This window comes from Aquarana catesbeiana, linkage group LG01 (assembly GCF_042186555.1).
Source record: "Aquarana catesbeiana isolate 2022-GZ linkage group LG01, ASM4218655v1, whole genome shotgun sequence".
NCBI classification, from domain to species: domain Eukaryota; kingdom Metazoa; phylum Chordata; class Amphibia; order Anura; family Ranidae; genus Aquarana; species Aquarana catesbeiana.
In genome coordinates, this window is record NC_133324.1 from 762,313,871 (window position 1) to 762,335,128 (window position 21,258).

At 41.5% G+C, this 21,258-nt stretch overlaps 1 protein-coding gene across 2 annotated transcripts in view; it reads left to right on the forward strand.

The window, feature by feature from the left end:
* The window catches only part of KLHL2 (kelch like family member 2), a 265,189-nt gene that overhangs the window by 185,426 nt on the left and 58,505 nt on the right, over positions 1-21,258 (forward strand). For both annotated transcript variants that reach the window (XM_073606085.1, XM_073606086.1), the window contains exon 8: positions 5,912-6,061. In XM_073606085.1, the coding sequence (XP_073462186.1) occupies positions 5,912-6,061 (150 nt within the window). The remainder of the gene's footprint in view (positions 1-5,911; positions 6,062-21,258) is intronic.

The window sequence follows — 21,258 nt, forward strand, 5'->3', positions numbered from 1 at the left end:
CTCCAGGCTAGAGATGGCCTGGATATACAGATTGAAGTGCTACACCCCTTTTGGGCTTAATGTAGACGTGGATTTAAATGCCTTTCTGGACAACTCATAAATTAGTATACCGAATGTTTTTATTCGCATTCTCTCATCATTATTACATCTCTTTTAGTGAGCTTGGGGGAGAGGGGTGACGTATTAATCACATGTAATTAAATATCTCCAATCCTAGCTCTTACATCATATATTGTTTATTGATTATTGATAACTTAGGACGTTTTCATACTAACATCTGTATTGTATTTTGTGAACTTGCTCTGAATCTCTGGTGGCGTTATTATCATAATATCTATACTAACAATCAGAGAAAAGATTTTTGATTTTCATTATTTTTCGGTTTAATTACCTGCTGGTTTCTTGTATTCTAAATATATATATTTTTTTTATATATATTTTTTTTTTTTATATTCCTACATTGCTGACATTAACCCTAAGTGCCATTTCCATTTGTTTCACTAGAGGGCACATGTGAACATTTATATGTGTCCCCTAGTGTGTGTTTTAAATTTTAATTTTTATTCCACAATTCTTCAATATTTATGCATTTTTTATTTATGTATTTTTGATTTTTGTTTTTTATTTAACTTTAAATGCGGTCCGCTCGTTGCGGTCCTTAGATCTTTCTGGCTCTTCTGGCGCTGGGAGGGTTTGATGGGCAGAGTGAATCGTTTGCCTATTTCACTAGCATTATGTCACACACTTCCTCCTTAAAGAGGATGTTGTGGTGACGCCATCCGAGCTTCAGAGCGAGGCTTGGTTTTGATTTTGTGCCTACAAATAGTGATGAGTCAGTGCGTCGCTCGTTCCCATGACGACGTCCAATAGGACGAAACGTACGTCGGAAGGCCGACGCGCTGACGTCATCGTTTCCATCCTATCTCGTTCTGAACGGGTGTATGCAAGCCGGCCGGCTGTCTTATTTCTTATGAGCTTTCTACCGCGATTTTAATGTAAGTGTGTATATTCCTTATTTTAATAAATGGTTATACTGATTCACACTATGGAGAAATATCTTTATTCCTCTGGGTCCCCCCGTTATGTTGATTGAATCCACCGCACGGAGATATCCTGCCTGCCCCTTCCCCGTGAGGAGATTTGAGGAGTTGGTTTCCCCTGAGTGGACGTCCACAGATAAGCTGATATCTAGCTTACCTCTGGTAAGCGTACATCTATTAAGGTGGAGGATTCCTCACTGGGTGTTGGGTGTTTAACCTCTACGATCACCAATTGAATCTGCCTTGATTCCAAGGACTGTTTTTTTCCGAATATTTTCACTTCATTTTTGGTCACTTTTGTTATTTGGTGCTCAATACCTGTTTTTCATTATTTTATTATTTTGTCATATTTGTTTCTATTAATTTTATCGATATTTTGTTTTCATCATAATACTAATACTTTGGATCATTTGATAGATTGTCATTCATCACTATTTACAGATCCATACACATAGTTATTATTTATGTCACCTTTTTTCTATTTTGGATAGATTAAGAAAGGGTTGTAAGCCCTGTCAGATTTTTTTTTTCCATCTGTGTCTCATTTGTGAGAAATACCTTAATTTCCTGTCCCATGGCCAAAATAGGAAGTGGGAGAAAATGCCTCCAAAGTGAGGGAATCCCTGGGTATCATCGGGGTCACCAGAACCAGTGTCCCCATTGTAAGATTTCCACTCCATTACTGTTCTGGTGTCAACCCAAAATTTGTGATTTTCCTTTTACTTCCACCTTGGATGAAAGCAGTAAACAAGACAAATAGACTTTAGTGCCACTTTAAGGGTAAGGTTCCACCTTTTCTCTATGAAAGTGTACTCCACTATATCAGTTAACGTCTCCTGGACTTTTAAGCATCAGCCACCTGTTTCTCACATTTGCAAGGCTGCCACTTCGTCTTCTGTTGATACATAGTCAAGTTTTACCAGATGAATGCACAGGCCTTATCTCAGATAATATAGATGGGTGTGCTCAAAACATGGTTCCACATTCGGGATAAGTTAAGATGTTTAGATTGCCTGATGCCAGCTTTGAGTGTAAGGTTCTCCAGGCGGCTCTGTAGGCTCTTTTTAAGAGCTCTAAACCTAATTCTCAATCAGCGCACCCACTATGTGATTGCCCCTTATACCACAAAAATCATCAAACATATAAACATAATTTAAAAATGAATCATATGAATCAATTTAAAAATGAGGTTGCTGCTTGCACCGTAACATGGTTTCACTCCACTCCCCAGTAAACAATGTAGCAAAAAAATACTGCAGAACCCACAAACCTTCACTATAAAATAAGGTCCAAAACCTAAAGTCCAAAGTAGTCAGATCTTCCACCAAATTATCCATGTGTACCACCAAATTATTTACTTGTTCCAATAGCTCTGTGCACCAATATCTTCTATAACTGATCACCAGTGCTAATCATGCATGTACCTCCTGTGAGCAATATATGTTCACCTCCAGACTAGACCCTGATGGCTAGTCAAGGGTCACATGCACTTTTACCCTTCACTACTGCAAACAGGATGGCTCCAAATCCAAAAATTCATCCTGTTTTCAGCCCGTGAAGGGGGCAAAAGCGCATGTGACCCTTGACTAGCTTCAGGGTCTAGTCTGGAGGTAAGCATATATTCATGGGAGATGTATGCATGAGTAGCACTGGTGATCCATTATAGAGGATATTGGGACACGCAAATAAGTTGGTACACGTGGATAATTTGGTGGAAGATCTGACTACTTTGGACTTTATTATTATTTTGTAGTAAAGGTTTGTGGGTTGTGTGGCATCTTGTTAAACTGTGTTTCTAACCCCTCAGTTGGACTGATTTTGGATGTACCAATATTCCTGAATACTCACCTGCCCCTTAGGCTGCGTTCGCACTGATCCGCTGCAAAATCACATAAGCATTTATGCTGCAATTTTACCGTGTTTGCAGTGCAGTCTTAAAAGGAAACGCGACTCAAGAACCACAACAAAAGTGCATCGTGGGTGCATTTTGCCACGTTTTCCATTGCTTTCAATGGGAAGGTGTATTTTTTATACTTTTATTTACTTATTTTATTGACATGACTTCTACATGTTGTCATATGCTCCCATAACTGAACATTCTATGTTCATAGTTCAACATTCTCTCCCCCTGAATATATGGTAATGGTATAAACCCATCTGCTGTGTGACAAAAGCATGAAAATAGTTGCTGAACTTTTGTTTCCTTAGTAACCTCTCACCCAATTCTCTGAATTGCACATTAATGTAGTTATTCTTGTGTTCTCTCCTCCCATAAGAAAGTTTGGTTTTAGGTTGAGCAAAAAAACAATAAAAAACAAAACACCCGAACGGTGTAGTAATCAACTGCGCTCATGTAACCTGAACTGCACTGTTTTATAAATGGGTAGGGGGTTTCATACTGCGGGAGAGTCGGGTTTGCTGCTTTGTGTGACATAGCAGTGGTCCAGCATTCCAGATTGTTGCAGCATAGAGGATTTTAATTCTTAAGGCAGCACAGCACTTACCAGTTATGTAAAAGAAGGTCTGATAGACTACTGTGTGTGCAGCACAAGAGTTTAATTGGGATTTAAAGGAGATCTATGGTCACAAAATACTTTAATTTTATAACATCAGCATGGCGACAGCAATACAAACAATAGTTATTTTTGACAATTAAAAATAAGCTTACTTTAAAAAATCTCCTTTAATTTTGTGATTGCTGCCTGTCTGCTGACCATCTCTTTCCACAACTTCCTGGATTCCCTGAATTCTTTGCAGCTTCTTCTCTGCTGTTTATGTTCAATTTCTAAGGACTATATATCCCATGGTACTTTGCTGCCTGCAAAGCAGTACCATACCAGTGCTATACCACCGCTGTAGTTCAGAAGGCAGGCTCTGTGAAAGGGGTGACACAGCAGTCCCTATTTACAGAGCATAGTAAATACATGTCACAGAATTTAAAAAAAATAAATGTGTAGGGATCTTTACACCGTAAAGGCTCGTACGCGCTATGAGAAAATCGGGCGAACAATCGTACAATTTTCTGATAATGTGTTCACAACTTTCGGCAGCTTATTCCGACCCTCCGAACAAAAATTTCCGAAGGCACAAACTCCAAATAATTTTTTGTACGGGAACAGAACGAGCGATTTTCATTTAATGTGTACTGTTTTCATACGGTTTTCGTATGAGAAAAATCAGAAATGAAAGGCTGCGCATGACCAGAAATCATAAACAGAAAAAAAGCCTTTGTCGTATTAGAATTTTCATACATTATTTCCTTTCTCGATTCTGACTTGCTGTGAAACGACAAGGAAAATCGGACAGTAAAACCTTGGTTTGAGAGTAACTTAGGTTCAGAGGGTTTTGCAAGACAAGAAATATTTTGTTAATAAATTTTGACTTGATATACAAGGGATGTCTTGATATACAAGTATCATCACATCACAACTGAGTATAAAAGAAAAAAGAGGCACATCTAAGTGTAGCAATATGGTTACATTTAATGAAGGTGCAACATCATCCCTTCCTTTGTGCGCTCCACAAGCGGTTCAAGCCTTGTGTTCAGATCGCTCTACTGCAGGGTGGTCTTTCCGGTCAAGATTGCAGACTGACAGTGGTGAGAGCTGGCGGGGCGGAGGATGGTCTATGTGGACAACTTTACCCTGGATGCCTGCATACTTAGATGTTCCTCTTTTAATCATCAACCATGTGAGTTGCTAAACGTTGTACCTTCATTAAATGTAACCATATTGCTACACTTAGAGGCTCCTCTCTTCTCTTTTATACTCTGTAGCTCCTGATTGATTTTGCTTCTAATCCCCTTGTAGAGGCTTCCATTTGTGGACGGACATTTAATGGTTACACAACCTATCACATTGCTATAATCTTTTTATATGGACTATAAACTGAAGGACCTATGAATAAATGGCTGTGGAACGAATCATTTGAGTTTCCATTATTTCTTATGGGGAAATTTGCTTTGATATATAAGTGCTTTGGATTACAAGCATGTTTCTGGAACAAATTATGCTCGCAATCCAAGATTTTTCTGTATAGGCAAAACTTTATTTTATTTTTTTGTATAGAACAAAGGAGGGTTATAACCCCTGTCAGTGTTTTTTTTTTTTTTTTTTTTTACCATCTGTGTCCCATTGCGGAGATTTCCTTTCACTTCCTGTTCCATAGCCAAACAGGAAGTAGGAAGAAATCCCTTAAAATTAAGGGAATTCCTTGGGGACCCCCAGGTCACAAGAACTAGTGTCCCCATTGGAGGATTTGGCCTCTTATTACTTTTCTGGGGACAACCCAACATTTTTAATTTGACTTTCAATGAAAATGGTAAATGGGACAAAGAGGATGAATCTCCTTAACAGGAGCACAGACCGCAAAAAAGAAAAAAAAAACTGACATGGGTTCTAGTCCCTCTCTACTCTATCCAAAATTACAAAAAAAAAAATGCCTTTAGTTATACTTTGTTTGCAGACTTCTAGATAATTATTATTATTATTATTATACAGGATTTATATAGCGTCAACAGCTTTACAACATGAGGGCAGACATTACAGTTACATTACAATTTGGTACAAGAGGAATCAGAGGGCCCTTCTCGTTAGAGATTGTTAGCTTAATAGGAGTAGGTCATAAATACAACGTGGAAATGAAAATATGATTTTATATTTTGACCATATATACGCTTTGAGCCCTTGTTTACACCAAAAGTATCAAGACAACTTACCACCAATTGGGTGGAAATTCTTGACGGTAGTTTTCTTTAATCCGCGTGTTGGACAGCTCCTCCACCCTTTCCTGCATCTGTTTCTTGTAGGCCATTATGATAGCAATACTAACAGCAAGAGGATTCTAAATATGTGAATGATCTTGTCTTGCAGAGGGTCGAGGAAGAAGCTCTGGTGAAGAATAGCAGTGCCTGTAAAGATTACCTCATAGAAGCCATGAAGTATCACTTGCTTCCAGGAGATCAGCGAACATTAATTAAAAGTGCCCGCACAAGGCAGAGGACGCCTGTTAGTCTTCCCAAGGTAGGAGTTCATATTTGTAGTTTATATACAATATGTGCATGCATTCCAACCTTGAAAACACCATTCCTAGGGACCAGTATGTTATTCTTGGAGCGCCAAATAAACACTTTAACCTGTATTTATAAAGCAGTGAATGTGACATTCACCAGACATTCATTGCTGGTGAATCAATCACTATAATTACAATGCACTAGGTACACCTGCACTGATTGATTTATGAATGTCACCTTCACTGCTTTACACCTCATCTAACAACCATTCATTTTTAGGTATGTTATATGCCCCATTCACACTTGCGAATGGGACTGTGTTTGATCATATGCAGGAACCCTAGCAGAAGTTCTCAGCAATTAGCTGCAGGAGGCAGCCCTATTAAAAACAATAGGAGGCTGACCGCTCCCGCAATTTTTAATTGAAAGTGTTACTAAACCCAGGATCCTGCATTCACTATATTTGGTCTCCCACAGTACACAGAACATGGAAATGAAATGATTTTAGTAAATATAAACTGCTAAACACCTTTTCTCATCAGCAGTATATAGCAGTCTTGTGACTTCTATCAGTGTTTGGTTAAAGCTTGGAGGAGGAGTTTTCATTCTACACTGACTGTCCAATGAGGCTGCATGACCCCTGACCCCTTGTCTGGACAGTTATGATTGGCCCTGTGCCGATCACATGCACCCTCCCTAAAAAAAAACAAAAAACTCACACCAAACTGAGAGTGCAGAGTGACTCCAAAGGCTCTTTTCTATCAGGAGATGGATTGGGGACATTAAAAGAAGGGGAAGATCAGAGAAGACAGAATTGAACAGCCTTTTTACACAATGTGGCGGGATAACCCCTTAGATTTCACAGTGAGTTTATCAAGCATGTTTTACTGCATATACAGATTGATTTTACTGTTGCGGGTTTAGTAACACTTTAACATTAGATCAACCTCTACTGCATTCAAGCTCTTTTTTTTCTAAGATGTAATCGATTAGGTCAACCGCTTACAATGTGTAGTTTTGACAGACCCTGTCCAGGATTCAGAGCATGGTTTGGATTTCATGCAGCCCAAGAAGGGACAAAGTCAATGTATATTGATTGCATTTTGCTGTTCTAATAAATAAGCTTTATGTGACTCATGCCTGATGGAAAGTTCATCTTGTTTATATGCAAATTAAACAGCTGGGATAATTTATTAGCAGAAAGGGAAATTGTGTACAATATGAGTAATAGGAATATGCAAAGGGATTTCAAGCTGAATTAAACTTAAGGGTGGAAAAATAAAGTAATAGAGTCCCACAAGAGGTGAAAGATAAACTTTAGACAGATATACTGTAAAAGACCCAAGTTAATGCAGCTCTGTAATTCTTAATATATAATTAAATGTATTTTTTTTTATTTAAACAGTGTAGTTACCATAATTAGAGCTGATATCAGGCTCTTGTAGTCCTTTTACAGCAGGGATAGAGTCTTGGAGGAAGAATCAGCACAAGCAGCCAGGCAGTTTGTGTTAACAAGAAATATGCAGATAGGAAGAAAAAGCAGAGTGACATAGAGACAAGTTCATCACTGGACTGCTTCTCCTTTTACTGTCCAGTCAAAAAAAATACCTAATTTGTGTTGATGGAGGAATTCTTTTTTTATTTTTTTTTGTTCATCCCGCTGAAGAAAAAACAGCATGTAGCCAGCTTTAATCCACTGAATAAGACTGTTCTAGCTGTGAGGACCAGGTGCCCCCCCCCCATCTGACTCAATCAGGTCTCTGTTTATTTAGCACTACTGCTTGTCTTGGTTAAAGCATATGCAACCCTACATTTACAACCACTTCTCTCTATGAAATTAGAATTCCAGAATAGTTGCCAATGATTAGAACCTCCATAAGGTATATTCAGGTGGAGTCTTTTTATACCTCTTATATCTAGGGGTCTGGTGTTCTCTTTGACATGCAGAGTCGTCATGCCAAGATCATAGAGCTCGTTAAGGCCCTCAAAGTAGGATATGAATGCCTAGGAGTCTGGAAACAAATTTAAAAAGATCGCTAAATCATTTGAAATCAATATTTAACTGTAATCAACTAAAAAGAATTTTAATCAAGTGCAAATTTGTCCAGGATTGACCAGTCCAGCAAATTCCGCTCAAGTGTTGAAAGTTTAATGCTAAAAGTAGTCTCTAAACCCAAAATTTAATTGCAGTATCTGCAGGATAATTAAGAAAGACATGGCACCAATTTAAAGTGAAATTAAAGCCTAATTTAAAAAATAAAAATAAAATAACAAGCATGTCATACTTGCTTGCTCTCTGCAATGGTTTTGCACAGAGCAGCCCGATCCTCTTCTTCTGGTGTCCCCTGCCAGTGCTACAGGCTTTTCCTCTTCGGAATGTGCCCCCAGTAAAAGCCACTTTCCGTGAGGGCACCCGTGTGGCTCACTCCTGAGCCCCCCTGTCTGCCTCCATTGACACAGAATGTGCAGCTTGGCCCCACCTCCCCTCTCGCTTGGCACAGCATTTGATTGACTCCCGCTGCTGTAAATCATTGGCTCCCGCTGCTGTCAATCAGCCAGTGAGCCAATGAGAAGAGAGAGGGAGCAGGGCCGAGTTGCCGCTTCGTGTCTGAATGGACACACAGAGCAGCGGCTTGGCTCCGGTGCCCCATAGCAAGCTGCTTGCTGTAGGAGCACTTGGCAGGAGGGAGGGGCCATTAGCGCCAGTGAGGGACCTGAGAAGAGGAGGGTCTGGACTGCTCTGTGTTGGTGAAAAAAAAAAAGGATTTCTTCAGAATAACAAAAGGTAGGAATCTGCAGCAAAAGTTGTTATCCTTGCAATGTACATAGATCACCCAGAGGGGAATGTTTTTTTTCTCAACAAAAGTGGAGTTATGCTTTAAAGTCTTCTGTAGATAGCAGCAGGTTTTTACACCTTCATTCACAAGAAACTTTATCACCACACGCTGTTCCATGCACGCACTAGCACTGTTGTATGCCATCATGATTAAGGGTCTCTGGACTGGCCCGTGACATGTGCGCTGGCTATCAGTAATGGGGCACACTTGCCAACTTACTGCAGCGTTTATTACTGCCATGTTAGCATCCCTTTTAATGACTGTAAAATTAAAAGTCCCGGTTTGACTTGAATGCACCTGGTGTATATAGATTTGTTTCTGCACTGTTTACTGACACATTGTTGATTATACTTACCTCTGTGAAAGCGTGGTCAAGTCCTTAGTTTTTTTTTCCAACACTTTTGAAGCATAGTATTGAAAATGTTATGGTTTGAGGTTGCTTTGCTGTTTCAGGGCCTGTATTCTGCATCATATCCAAGTGTGCTTGATGAGAATGTGAGGCCTTCTGTTTGAAAGATGAATTTGAAACAGAAATGGATCATTCCACATGATAATGATCTGAAGCTTACTACTGTAAGTCCACAAAAAAATGATGTAAATGGGTGTTTATGAATTGGAATAATCAAAGCCATGGTTTTAAATCAATGGAAAAGTGAGGGATTTGAAAGAGACAGTCCATGCAAGGAAACCCACAAACCTCTTGCAACTGAAGGAACTTTGCATGGAGGACCAGTCAAAAATATTAGAGTCCGTATCAGAGACTGGTGGGCAGTTATGCAAAACGCTTATGTAGCACCCTGATATTTAGGCAGGGTTGCTAGTAGATTTATTTGCCAAGTAATAGTTGCTTTGGCCAATTAATAGGTGGTCAATTGATTTCGCCCTAATTCTGGAATCACTGCACTTCTCTCTTCTGTCACTAGATGGCTGGGTATCTGGTGACATTAGATAAGACAAGGGCATTGCAAGGACAGATTAGGAATTAATGGGGTGTCTCAGCCAATGGGCAGGGATTTTCTTAGGTCCCTTGGCCTGCTGGGCTGTCTGGGTGGATGTGTGTTGTGTTGCCCCGGGCTGCTAGGCCAGAGCCTGAGGCCTATCCCGGGGTCATCTGGCTGCTAGGCTGTCTGAGGCCTATCCAGAAGCAAAAGAGCAACGTAGGGTTGGGATTGCAGCTTGCAGTTCAACCAGAAGTGATGGTTCTGCTGGCCGGAGAACCTGTTGTGGTCGCAGTTAGCGGGGAAGGTGTCGCCACTAAGGGACCATCCACCTTACTACCAGGGGTCACTGTGAGTAGCTGAAGCAAGTACCAGACCAGTATTCTCACCAACTGGGGATGGTGAAGAATTGGGAAACTTCGACAGATGTCAAGCCAGGGACAGGTGATGCTTGCAGAGCAATATTGTGTGCCAAGCCAGGGACCAAGCAGGCTAGTGGGGTGACGCTTGAGGAGTATTGGTGAGTGCCAACCTAGGGACCCAGCAGGGATGCGGGGGGTGACACTTGAGGGTGTAGTAGTTTTCCACAGTACACCATTATATCTATTGATATTTTGTTGCGTAAATGAGTGAAACAATTAGGCCATTTCTCAGAGTTACAGTGAAACTTCAATATGGTAACTGAACCACCCGTTTGGTCTATTCTCTGCAGAATCATGCTTCTGAAGCATAGGGTAGTGCCATTTATGATAAGTGTGCCAGCTTTGATATACAGTTGTGCTCAAAAGTTTGCATAGCGTAGCAGAAATATTGAAATGTTGGTGTTGATATTGAAAATATGACCGATCATGGCAAAAAAAGCAGTCTTTTATTTAAGGATAGTGATCATATTAAGCCATTTATTATTATAGTTTTTTGGCTCCTTTTTAACCACTTCAGCTCTGGAAGGTTTTAACCCCTTCCTGACCAGGCTTTTTTTTTTGAGATACAGTACTGCATTGTTTAACTGACAATTGCACAGTCGTGCAAAACTGTAACCAAATATGTCTTTTTTTTCCCACAAATAGATCTTTCCTTTGGTGGTATTTGATCACCTCTGCGGTTTTTATTTTTTGCGCTATAAACAAAAATAGACCGACAATTTTGAAAAAAAAAACAATTTTTTCTTATCAATTTCCTTATCATTTTAGGCCAATATGTATTCTGCCACATATTTTTGGTAAAAAAAGTTGTTTTTTTTTTTTTTTTAAATTGCTTTTACTAGTAATGGCGGCGATCAGCATTTTTTAGCGGCACAGCGACATTGCGGCGGACAAATCTGACACTAAGTGACACTTCTTGGGGACCAGTGACACCAAAACAGTGATCAGTGTTAAAAAAAAAAAAAAAATGCACTGTCACTATATAAATTACACTGGCAGGGAAGGGGTTAACACCAGGGGCGATCAAGGGGTTAAGTGTGCTCCTAGGGAGTGATTTCTAACTGTGGTGAACGGATGCACTTGAGGAAAAGAGAGCTAAGCTGAAACACGGATCTCTCTTTTACACTCATCCAAACCCACCGATTGGCTCCCGCTGTGTCCAATCACAGTGGGAGCAGCGCTCCCCCTGGATCTCGTGCACAAAATCACCTACTTGTACGTGATTTTGCGCAGCCGGCCCGACTTGCTGCAGTGTATATGCGGTGGGCGGTCCGGAAATGGTTAAATCATAATAGAAATCACCCAAATGGCAATGATCAAAATTTTACTTACACTGGAATGTTTGGCCTTGGTACGGACACACAAGATGACACACAGGTTAAAATGGAAATTAAAGGTTAATTTCCCACATCCCACATGGCTTTTTAAATTGCATTTAGTGTCTGTGTATACAGTGTCATGAGGAGCAAAAAAGAACTGTCAAAAGACCTGTGTATCAAGATAATGGAGCTTTATAAAGATGGAAAAGGAAATAAAAAAAATCCAAAACCTTGAATGTGCCAGTCAGTACTGTTAAATCACCTATTAAAAAGTGAAAAATGTGGGTATCTCTTGATCTCAAGCCAGGGTCAGGTAGACCAAGAAAGATTGTAGCCACAGCTGCCAGAAGAATTGTGGGTGGATACAAAGAAAAACGCAGGGTACCCTCAGGAGAAATATAGGCTGCTCTGGAAAAAGACGGTGTGATGGTTTCAAGGAGCATAATACAACGATACTTGAACAAAAATGAGCTGCATGGTCGAGTTGCCAGAAGGAAGCTTTTACTGCGCCAATGCCACAAAACAACCCAGTTACATAATACCCAAAAACACCTTGACACCTCACAGCATCTGGCACACTGTAATCTGGAGTGACAAGACCAAAATAGAGCTTTATGGTCACAACCAGAAGTGCTATGTTTGGAAAGGGGTCAACAAGGCCTATAGCGAATAGAATACCTTCCCCACTGTGAAGCATATCTCACTGATGTTTTTTTTGTTTGGGGGGGTGGGGGTGTGGGGGGGGGGGGTGCATGTGGGAATCTTGTGAAAATTGATGGCAAGATGAACGTTATCAGAAAATATTGGCAGACAATTTGCATTCTTCAGCACGGGAAGCACTTGGACTTTCCAGCACAACAATGACCCTAAGCACAAAGCCGAGTTGATCCTCCAGTGGCTACAGCAGAAAAAGGTGAAGGTTCTGGAGAGGCCGTCAGTCTCCTGACCTTCATATCATCGAGCCAATCTGGGGAGATCTCATATGTGCATTTCATACAAGACAGCCAAAGACATTGCATGACCTGGAGGCATTTTGCCAAGATAAATGGGCCGCTATACCACCTGCAAGAATTTGGGGCTTCATAGACCACTATTACAAAACACTGCACACGATTATGATGCTAAAGGGGACAATACATAGTATACAGAACTAATGATATGCAGAATTTTGAACAGGGGTGTTTTAAGATTGTGCCATTCTGTTATGACCTACAGTTGAATATGAATCCCATAAGAAATAAAAGGAATGTGTTTTTCCTGCTCAGTCATGTTTTCTTCAAAAATGGTAGACTGTATAATACCAATTCTAAAGGGGTATGCAAACTTTTTTGCACAACTGTATGTTAATAAGTGGAGTGGAATGATGCTCTAGGCTCATGCCAGCTGTACACTGTGTAGTCTCTACTATTGATGTGATTATTCTGTGCTGTGGTAATTGTTATCTTGTAGGGTAAGCATTATTAAGCAACTCAATATGCCAGATATTTAAATACCTCTACTGTCCATTCAACAACATAGTGCCCAGCTGAGAATGGGGTTTGAACTGTCAGCGATTATACCACCTACAGGCAGTTTTCACTTTTTTTTTGTGAACTCGTGACAAAAGATTCACGCATGTGCCTGGCCTTAGAATGACAGCATCATCTTTTCAGAAAGCTGTGGATGAAGGAAAAAATTGGTTTTAAGCCAGTCATGTTGAGGAAGCACAGATGATCTGCACAGCAGGGACAGGCATCACTGCTCTAAGTGGTTTCTCAATGCCTTTGGCTCAATATTTCTCCTGCATCTGTAACAAAGCACTTCTTTGTAGACCCACAGCGCAAACACAGCTGAGAAGAAATAAACACATGTAGCATATCATTATGTCACATAAACTGAAAAGCTTTCCCAGAGGACCAGAACATGCATCCTACTGTGTAGTATTTTGCACAAAAGCTGAAAGTATGCAAAAATTGAATATGATAGAATCCTTGGCTGTACATAGACTTTGCAAAATGAGTAAATCCAAAGAAGGATTGGATCATGCAGTACAGTTGACTAAGGTTTATACAGCACCCTAAAGTATTTATACCCCTTGAAATTTTCCAAATTTTGTCACGTTACAACTGAAAGTGTAAATGTATTTTTTTGGGATTATATGTGATGGACCAACACAAAGTGGCACGTAATTGTCAAGTGGAAGGAAAATGTAAATTCTAAAAAAAAAAAAATTATAAAATAAATATGTGAAAAGTGTGGCGTGCATTTGTATTCAGCCCCCCTAAATCAATACTTTTGTAGAACCACTTTTCGCTGCAATTACAGCTGCAAGTCTTTTGGGGATGTCTCTACCAGCTTTGCACATCTAGAGAGTGACATTTTTACCCATTCTTCTTTGCAAAATAGCTCAAGCTCTGTCAGATTGGATGGAGAGTGTCTGTGAACAGCAACTTTCAAGTCTTGCCACAGATTCTCAATTGGATTTAGGTCTGGATTTTGACTGGGCCATTCTAACACATGAATATTCTTTGATCTAAACCATGGGTGCTCAACCTGTGGCACTCCAGCTGTTGCACAACTACAACTCCCATCATGCCTCTGCCTTTGGAAGTCATGCTTATAACTGTCAGCAGCTTGTAATGCCTCGTTGGACTTGTAGTTCCGCAACAGCTGGAGGGCCACAGGTTAAGCACCCATGATCTAAACCATTCCATTGTAGCTCTGGCTGTATGTTTAGGGGGTTATTGTCCTGCTGGAAGGTGAACCTCTGCTCCAGTCTCAAGTCTTTTGCAGACTCTTAACAGGTTTTCTTCTAAAATTGCCCTGTATTTTGCTCCATCCATCTTCCCATCAACTCTTACCTGGTTCCCTGTCCCTGCTGAACAGAAGCACCCCCACAACATGATGCTGCCACCACCATTTTTCACAGTGGGGATGATTCAGGGTGATTTACAGTGTTTTTTTCCGACACACATAGGGTTTTGCTTTTAGACCAAAAAGTTACATTTTGGTCTCATGTGACTAGAGCACCTTCTTCCACATGTTTGCTGTGTGCCCCACATGACTTCTCGCAAACTACAAACAGGACTTCTTATGGCCTTTTTTCAAAAATGGCTTACTTCTTGCCACTTCCATAAAGGCAAATTTGTGGAGTGCATGACTAATAGTTGTCCTGTGGAAAGATTCTCTTACCTGAGCTGTGGATCTCTGCAGCTCCTTCAGAGTTACCATGGGCTTCTTGGCTGCTTCTCTGATTAATGCTCTCCTTGCCTGGCCTGTCAGTTTAGGTGGATGGCCATGTCTTGGTAGGTTTGCAGATGTGCTATACTCTTCATTTTTGGATGATGGATTGAACAGTGCTCTGTGAGATGTTCAAAGCTTGGGATATTTTTTTTATAACCTAACCCTGCTTTAAACTTCTCCACAACTTTATCCTTGACCTGTCTGGTGTGTTCCTTGGCCTTTATGATGCTGATTGTTCACTAAGGTTCTCTAACAAACCTCTGAGGGCTTCACAGAGCAGCTGTGTTTATACTAAGACTAAATTACACACAGGTGGACTCTATTTACTATTTAGGTGACTTCTGAAGGCTATTGGTTCCACTAGATTTTAGTTAGGGGTATCAGTGTAAAAGGGGCTGAATACAAATGCCACACTTTTCAGATATTTATTATAAAAAAATGTTTAAATCCTTTTGCTTTCGCTTCACAATTATGTACCGCTTTGTGTTGGTCTATCGCATAAAATCCCAATAAAATACTTTTACGTTTTTGATTGTAATATGACAAAATGTGGAAAATTTCAAGGGGTATGAATACTTTTTCAAGGCACTATACGTACTTTATCTGTTAAGCCTCAGAAGTTATTGTATAACTTACTGTAGTAGTTGTGCTTTTTGTTTGTGGGTCTTTTTTTTTTTTTTTTATATGGATAAGTGATTACTTTTTAGCATACCTAAAAACGCCAGAAGTAAATGCTTGAAGCTCCAGATAAATTTGTGCGTTTGTGTTTATATCACGCGTTTTTGCATATTAATGTGTATACGATTTTTGCTGTTAAAACAAATACACATGAACAAAAAAAAAGGGGGGGGTTGGGGGTAACGCAAGCATCATAAGGTTCAGGATTAGATTCGTATTCAGTACAATACGTAGTATCAGTAAGTGTAGGCTATACATACTGGTGCATAAGGAAAATCAAAATACAACATGGTAATTCCCTGTTATGTAAATAACAAAGGAGTATACCTACCCTAGTAAGGGGGTATGACGTAGTCAGTCATCCAACTTTTACATAGAGTGAAATCTCAGTAGTATGCCAGTACCAATTACATAGGAGACATCAAAGGACCTTCGACTGAGGAGGGCTTTCAACAAGGAGAGCAAGAAGCAAACATTCCTCATGCCGCGTACACACGACCGGACTTTACGGCATACTTGGTCCTGCGGACTGGAGTCCGTCGGACAATTCGATTGTGTGTGGGCTCCAGCGGACTATTTTCCCCCAAAAGTTTGACGGACCTAGAAATGAAACATGTTGCAAATCTTTTTGACGGACTCGAGTGCGGTCGAAAAGTCCGCTTGTCAGTATGCTAGTCCGACGGACAAAAACCGACGCTAGGGCAGCTATTAGCTACTGGCTATGAACTTCCTTGTTTTAGTCCGGTCGTACGTCCTCACGTATGAATCCGTCAGACTTTGGTTGATCGTGTGAAGCAAGTCCGTTCATTCGGAAAGTCCGTCAAAGTCCCCAAGACAAAGTCTGCCGTAAAGTCTGCTCGTGTGTACGCGGCATTAGGTGTATACAATATAACATGGTTATAGACAGACACACGTGTAGAAGTCTGAACAAAGTTGGAGTGAACAGTAAGAAGAAAAAAGGGAAGAGGGGGAAAAAGAAGGGGGGTATGACCCTAAGCATTTCTGAAACATGCACTCTTTACCTATCCTCCTTTTCACAATTGCTGCCTCTCTCCTCAAACTCTTTTCTTCACCCCTCTGCTCCACCCCACAATCTGTACATATCACCCTCAATTCTCCCCTCCCCTATTACTGCACTCATCACCTCTTTCTAACTCTAAGCCCACTTGCTAACAACCCCCCCAGGACACTGAAGCATGTCCCCTCATACAAATCACATTCTCATACTACCTCCCTTACTCTTCTGCTTCTCCTAATCGCTGGAGATATTTCCCCAAACCCTGGGCCTCCCTTATTTAACTGTACCCAACACACCCATCACCCTACACCATCTGACAGTAGACGCAATCTAGTCTCCATTCCTCTTCTTCCCAACACCAGCCTCCCTCTCTCCTGCGCCCTCTGGAACGCCCGCTCTGTCTGCAACAAACTCACTGCTGTTCATGACCTCTTTGTCACTAATTCCTTTAATCTACTTGCTCTCACCGAAACCTGGCTCCACGAATCTGACACCCATTCTCCTGCTTCCCTATTCCAGGGTGGCCTTCACTGGACTCACTCCCCTAGGCCTAATGGACACAAAGGAGGTGGAGTGGGATTCCTCCTATCCCCCCAGAGCACCTTCCAGGTTATTCACTCTCCTCCCTCTTTTTCTCTCTCTTCATTCGAAGCCCACTGTATACATGTATTCTCTCCTACTTAAGAATTGCTCTGATCTACCGGCCCCCTGGACCATTATTGACTTTCCTTGATGAGTTCTCTGCCTGGCTACCCTACTTTCTCTCTTCGGAAATTCCCACAATCCTTCTCGGTGATTTCAACATCCCTGCTAATACAAACACTCCTGCTACTTCTAAACATCTTATGCCGCGTACACGCGAGCGGACTTTAGGGCAGACTTTGCCCGGCGGACTTTTCGACGTACTTTACGACGGACTTTCTGAATGAACGGACTTGCCTACACACAATCCACCAAAGTCCGTCGAATTCGTACATGATAACGTACGACCGGACTAAAACAAGGAAGTTCATAGCCAGTAGCCAATAGCTGCCCTAGCGTGGCTTTTTGTCCGTCGAACTAGCATACAGACGAGCAGACTTTTCGACCAGACTCGATTTCGACGAAGTCCGCTGGAGCCCACACACGATCAAATTGTCCGACGAAATCCTGTCTGCCGGGCAAAGTCTGCCGTAAGTCTGCTCGTGTGTACGCGGCATAAGTCTAACCTCTTCATTTGACCTGAAGCAATGGGTACAAGCTTCTACTCACTCTGATGGCAACACCCTTGACCTTGTATTCTCCTACCTATGCACTCCATGCAACTTCTCAAACAATCCTTTTCCTCTCTCCAACCATCACCTTATTAGTTTCTCTCTCCCCCTGTCTTCCACCACCTTTCCCTCCAATCGCCTAACCATCACCCGTAGAAACTTTCGCAACTTCAACTCCTCTCTCCTCTATTCTGCTACTGACCACCTCTATGACAAAATCTCTCCCCTGTCCTGCCCCAACCAAGCCACGTCCATATACAACAAATCCCTGTCCTACACCCTGGACAAGCTCGCTCCCCTCACTACACGCAGAATCAGGCCTCGACCCCTACAACCCTGGCAAACAGATGACACTAAAATTCTCAAAAAACGTAGTCGCGCTCTTGAGCGTCTGTGGCACAAGACTAAGTCTCTCAAAGACTTCAACCAATACAAATCTGCCCTCCAAAAATACTATTCTTTCCTCCACACTGCCAAGCAAACCTATTTTACAACTCTTATTAACACCTTTTCATCCAGTCCCCGTAAGCTCTTCTCTACCTTCAACTCTCTACTTTGTCCTCCACCGCCTCCACCCACTGACTTACTCACTGCCCAGGAGATCGCTAATCACTTCAAAAACAAGATTGATACAATCCGTGATGAAATCTCCACTCTACAGGTATCTCCCCTAGCTAAGACCCCATGTCAACAGGTACAACTGACACTCCCCCTATTCAAATCTGCTACTACAGACGAAGTTGCTAAACTCCTTTCTATCGCCCACCTAACCACCTGTCCCCTGGACCCTATTCCCTCTCAAATGCTACAGTTGCCCTCTGACCCCATCCTACACTCTCTAACCCACATCTTCAATCTCTCCCTCACCTCTGGCATCTTCCCCAATGCTCTAAAACATGCACTGGTCATTCCCATACTTAAAAAGCCGTCCTTGGACCCTACCCATCTTAACAACCTACGCCCTATCTCCTTGCTCCCCTTTTCCTCTAAACTACTTGAGCGCCTGGTTTACAACAAGAGTGACCACCTCATTAAAAACAACCTTCTCGATCCCCTTCAATCTGGATTTTGCCCTCAACACTCCACAGAAACTGCTCTTTTAAAACTCACAAATGACCTACTAACTGCAAAAACCAACAGACACTATTCTGTACTCCTACTTCTGGATCTTTCAGCTGCCTTTGACACGGTTTACCACCCCCTCCTCAAAAAACTTTACTCCCTCGGTCTCCGTGACTGTGCTCTTCAGTGGCACTCATCCTACCTATCCCAACGCACATTCAGTGTAACTTACAATTCTACTTCCTCCACTCCTCTTCCCTTCTCTGTTGGGGTCCCCCAAGGTTCTGTTCTTGGACCTCTTTTATTTTCAATCTACACCTCTTCTCTGGGTCAGCCTCTCATGGCTTTCAATATAATTTATATGCTGACGACACACAAATCTATCACTCCACCCCTCAACTCACTCCATCAGTCTCCTCACGCATCACTAACTTACTAACCGACATATCTGTATGGATGTCACACCACTTCCTCAAACTCAACTTGTCCAAAACCGAGCTTATAATATTTCCTCTCCCACGTGCCTCTTCCCCTGACTTCTCTGTCAAGAGCAATGGCAAAAACCATCCACCCATCCCCACATGTCAGGGTGCTAGGTGTTATCCTGGATTCTGAACTCTCCTTTCGGCCCCACATCCAATCACTTTCCAAAGCTTGCCGCCTCAACCTCCACAACATCTCTAAACTACGTCCCTTTCTAACCAATGAAACCACAAAGCTCCTGATTCACTCCCTGGTTATCTCTCGCCTCGACTACTGCAACTTCCTCCTCATTGGCTTACCTTTAAATAGACTATCCCCCCTTCAGTCCATCATGAATGCTGCTGCCAGACTCATCCACCTTACAAACCGCTCAGTGTCTGCTACCCCTCTCTGCCAAACCCTCCACTGGCTACCACTCACCCAACAAATTAAATTCAAAATACTAACAATAAGTTACAAAGCCATCCACAACTCTGCCCCCAGCTACATCACTAGCCTAGTCTCAAAATACCAACCTAATCGCCACCTCTGTTCCTCCCAAGACCTTCTGCTCTCTAGCTCCCTCATTACCTCCTCCCATATCCGCCTCCAGGACTTCTCCCGAGCCTCGCCCATCCTCTGGAATTCGCTACCCCAATCTGTCAGACTGTCTCCAAATTTATCCACCTTTAGGCGATCCCTGAAAACTTTCCTCTTCAGAGAAGCTTATCCTGCCTCCATCTAACAACTGCACTATTTTCTCCATTAGCTCATCCCCCACAGCTATTACCCTTTTTGTATAGCTTGACCCTCCCTCCTAGATTGTAAGCTCTAACGAGCAGGGCCCTCTGATTCCTCCTGTATTGAATTGTATTGTACTTGTATTGTCTGCCCTAATGTTGTAAAGCGCTGCATAAACTGTCGGCGCTATATAAATAAATCCTGTATATAAATCCTGTATAATAATAATAAGCATTTTGAAGAGAGCTAAAACTGGGTATCCAAGAAAAGATAGCAAGTAGTATGATGGAGAGATCAAGAGGTAGGAGGCGAAGTTAGAGGAATGTCGGAAGTGACCGCCCAGGTCAAAGTGCAATCGTCAGTTTCCCAGGAGATCAAATTTTCTAGATGGCAAATAGAATCCATCTCACAGGCCCATGAAGGATGGGTGTTGTGGTTTTCGCCATGCCCTGGCGATCATAGTTCAAGCAGAAGTCAGGAAGTGTTGAAGACTTTTTTTTTAATTTAGTTTATAGGATCAAGGCATGATTGAAAGCAAAGTAATGAGAAGACTTAACAATTTTGTCCCCATCTAAATCGTAGTAGAGGTGGAGTGTTTTGTCCCGAAATTTTTTTTTTTTTTTAACAAACACTCCCCTAATTTTTTACTCCCAAATGACCACAATGCAAACTATTTTGACTGAGAGAGCACTGTGAGAGCAGAGAGCTTTTTTTTTTTTTTTTTTTTACTACAATCATCATGAATTGCCCTACTGACATTATTCGTGAAATAGTGCTGCTGCTGCAGCTATTTCTCAGGTTGTAGCTGCAACACAGTCGTTGTTACAAAAGGGTTAGGGTAACCCTAACCACTGTACATGGAAAAGGGCTTAGAAAATGCAAAGTGCTCATTAACATGCGTTTTAAGAGCATTTGGATGTTTTTTCAGCTCAAAAGCTCCTCTCCTGAATGCGATTTTGGAGTGTTTTTTTTTTTCCCCTGCCTGTAAATTTCTCTACCTATAAATTCCAGAAAACTGCTATAGTGTGCATGGATACATTGGCTAACGGAGGGGAGTTTTCCGGCAGAGAAAAATAGTTTAGACGCCTGTAGAACGAGCATCTTTGAGCTGTAGTGTGCATGATGCCTTATACACACACTTGTTCAATTTATACATAAGCATTTTAGCCAGTTTGTAAGAGTTTATTTTTCCGCACTGATACTTTTTTTTGTTTGTTTTTACTTTATACTTTTGAGGTGCCAAATAATCAACCCA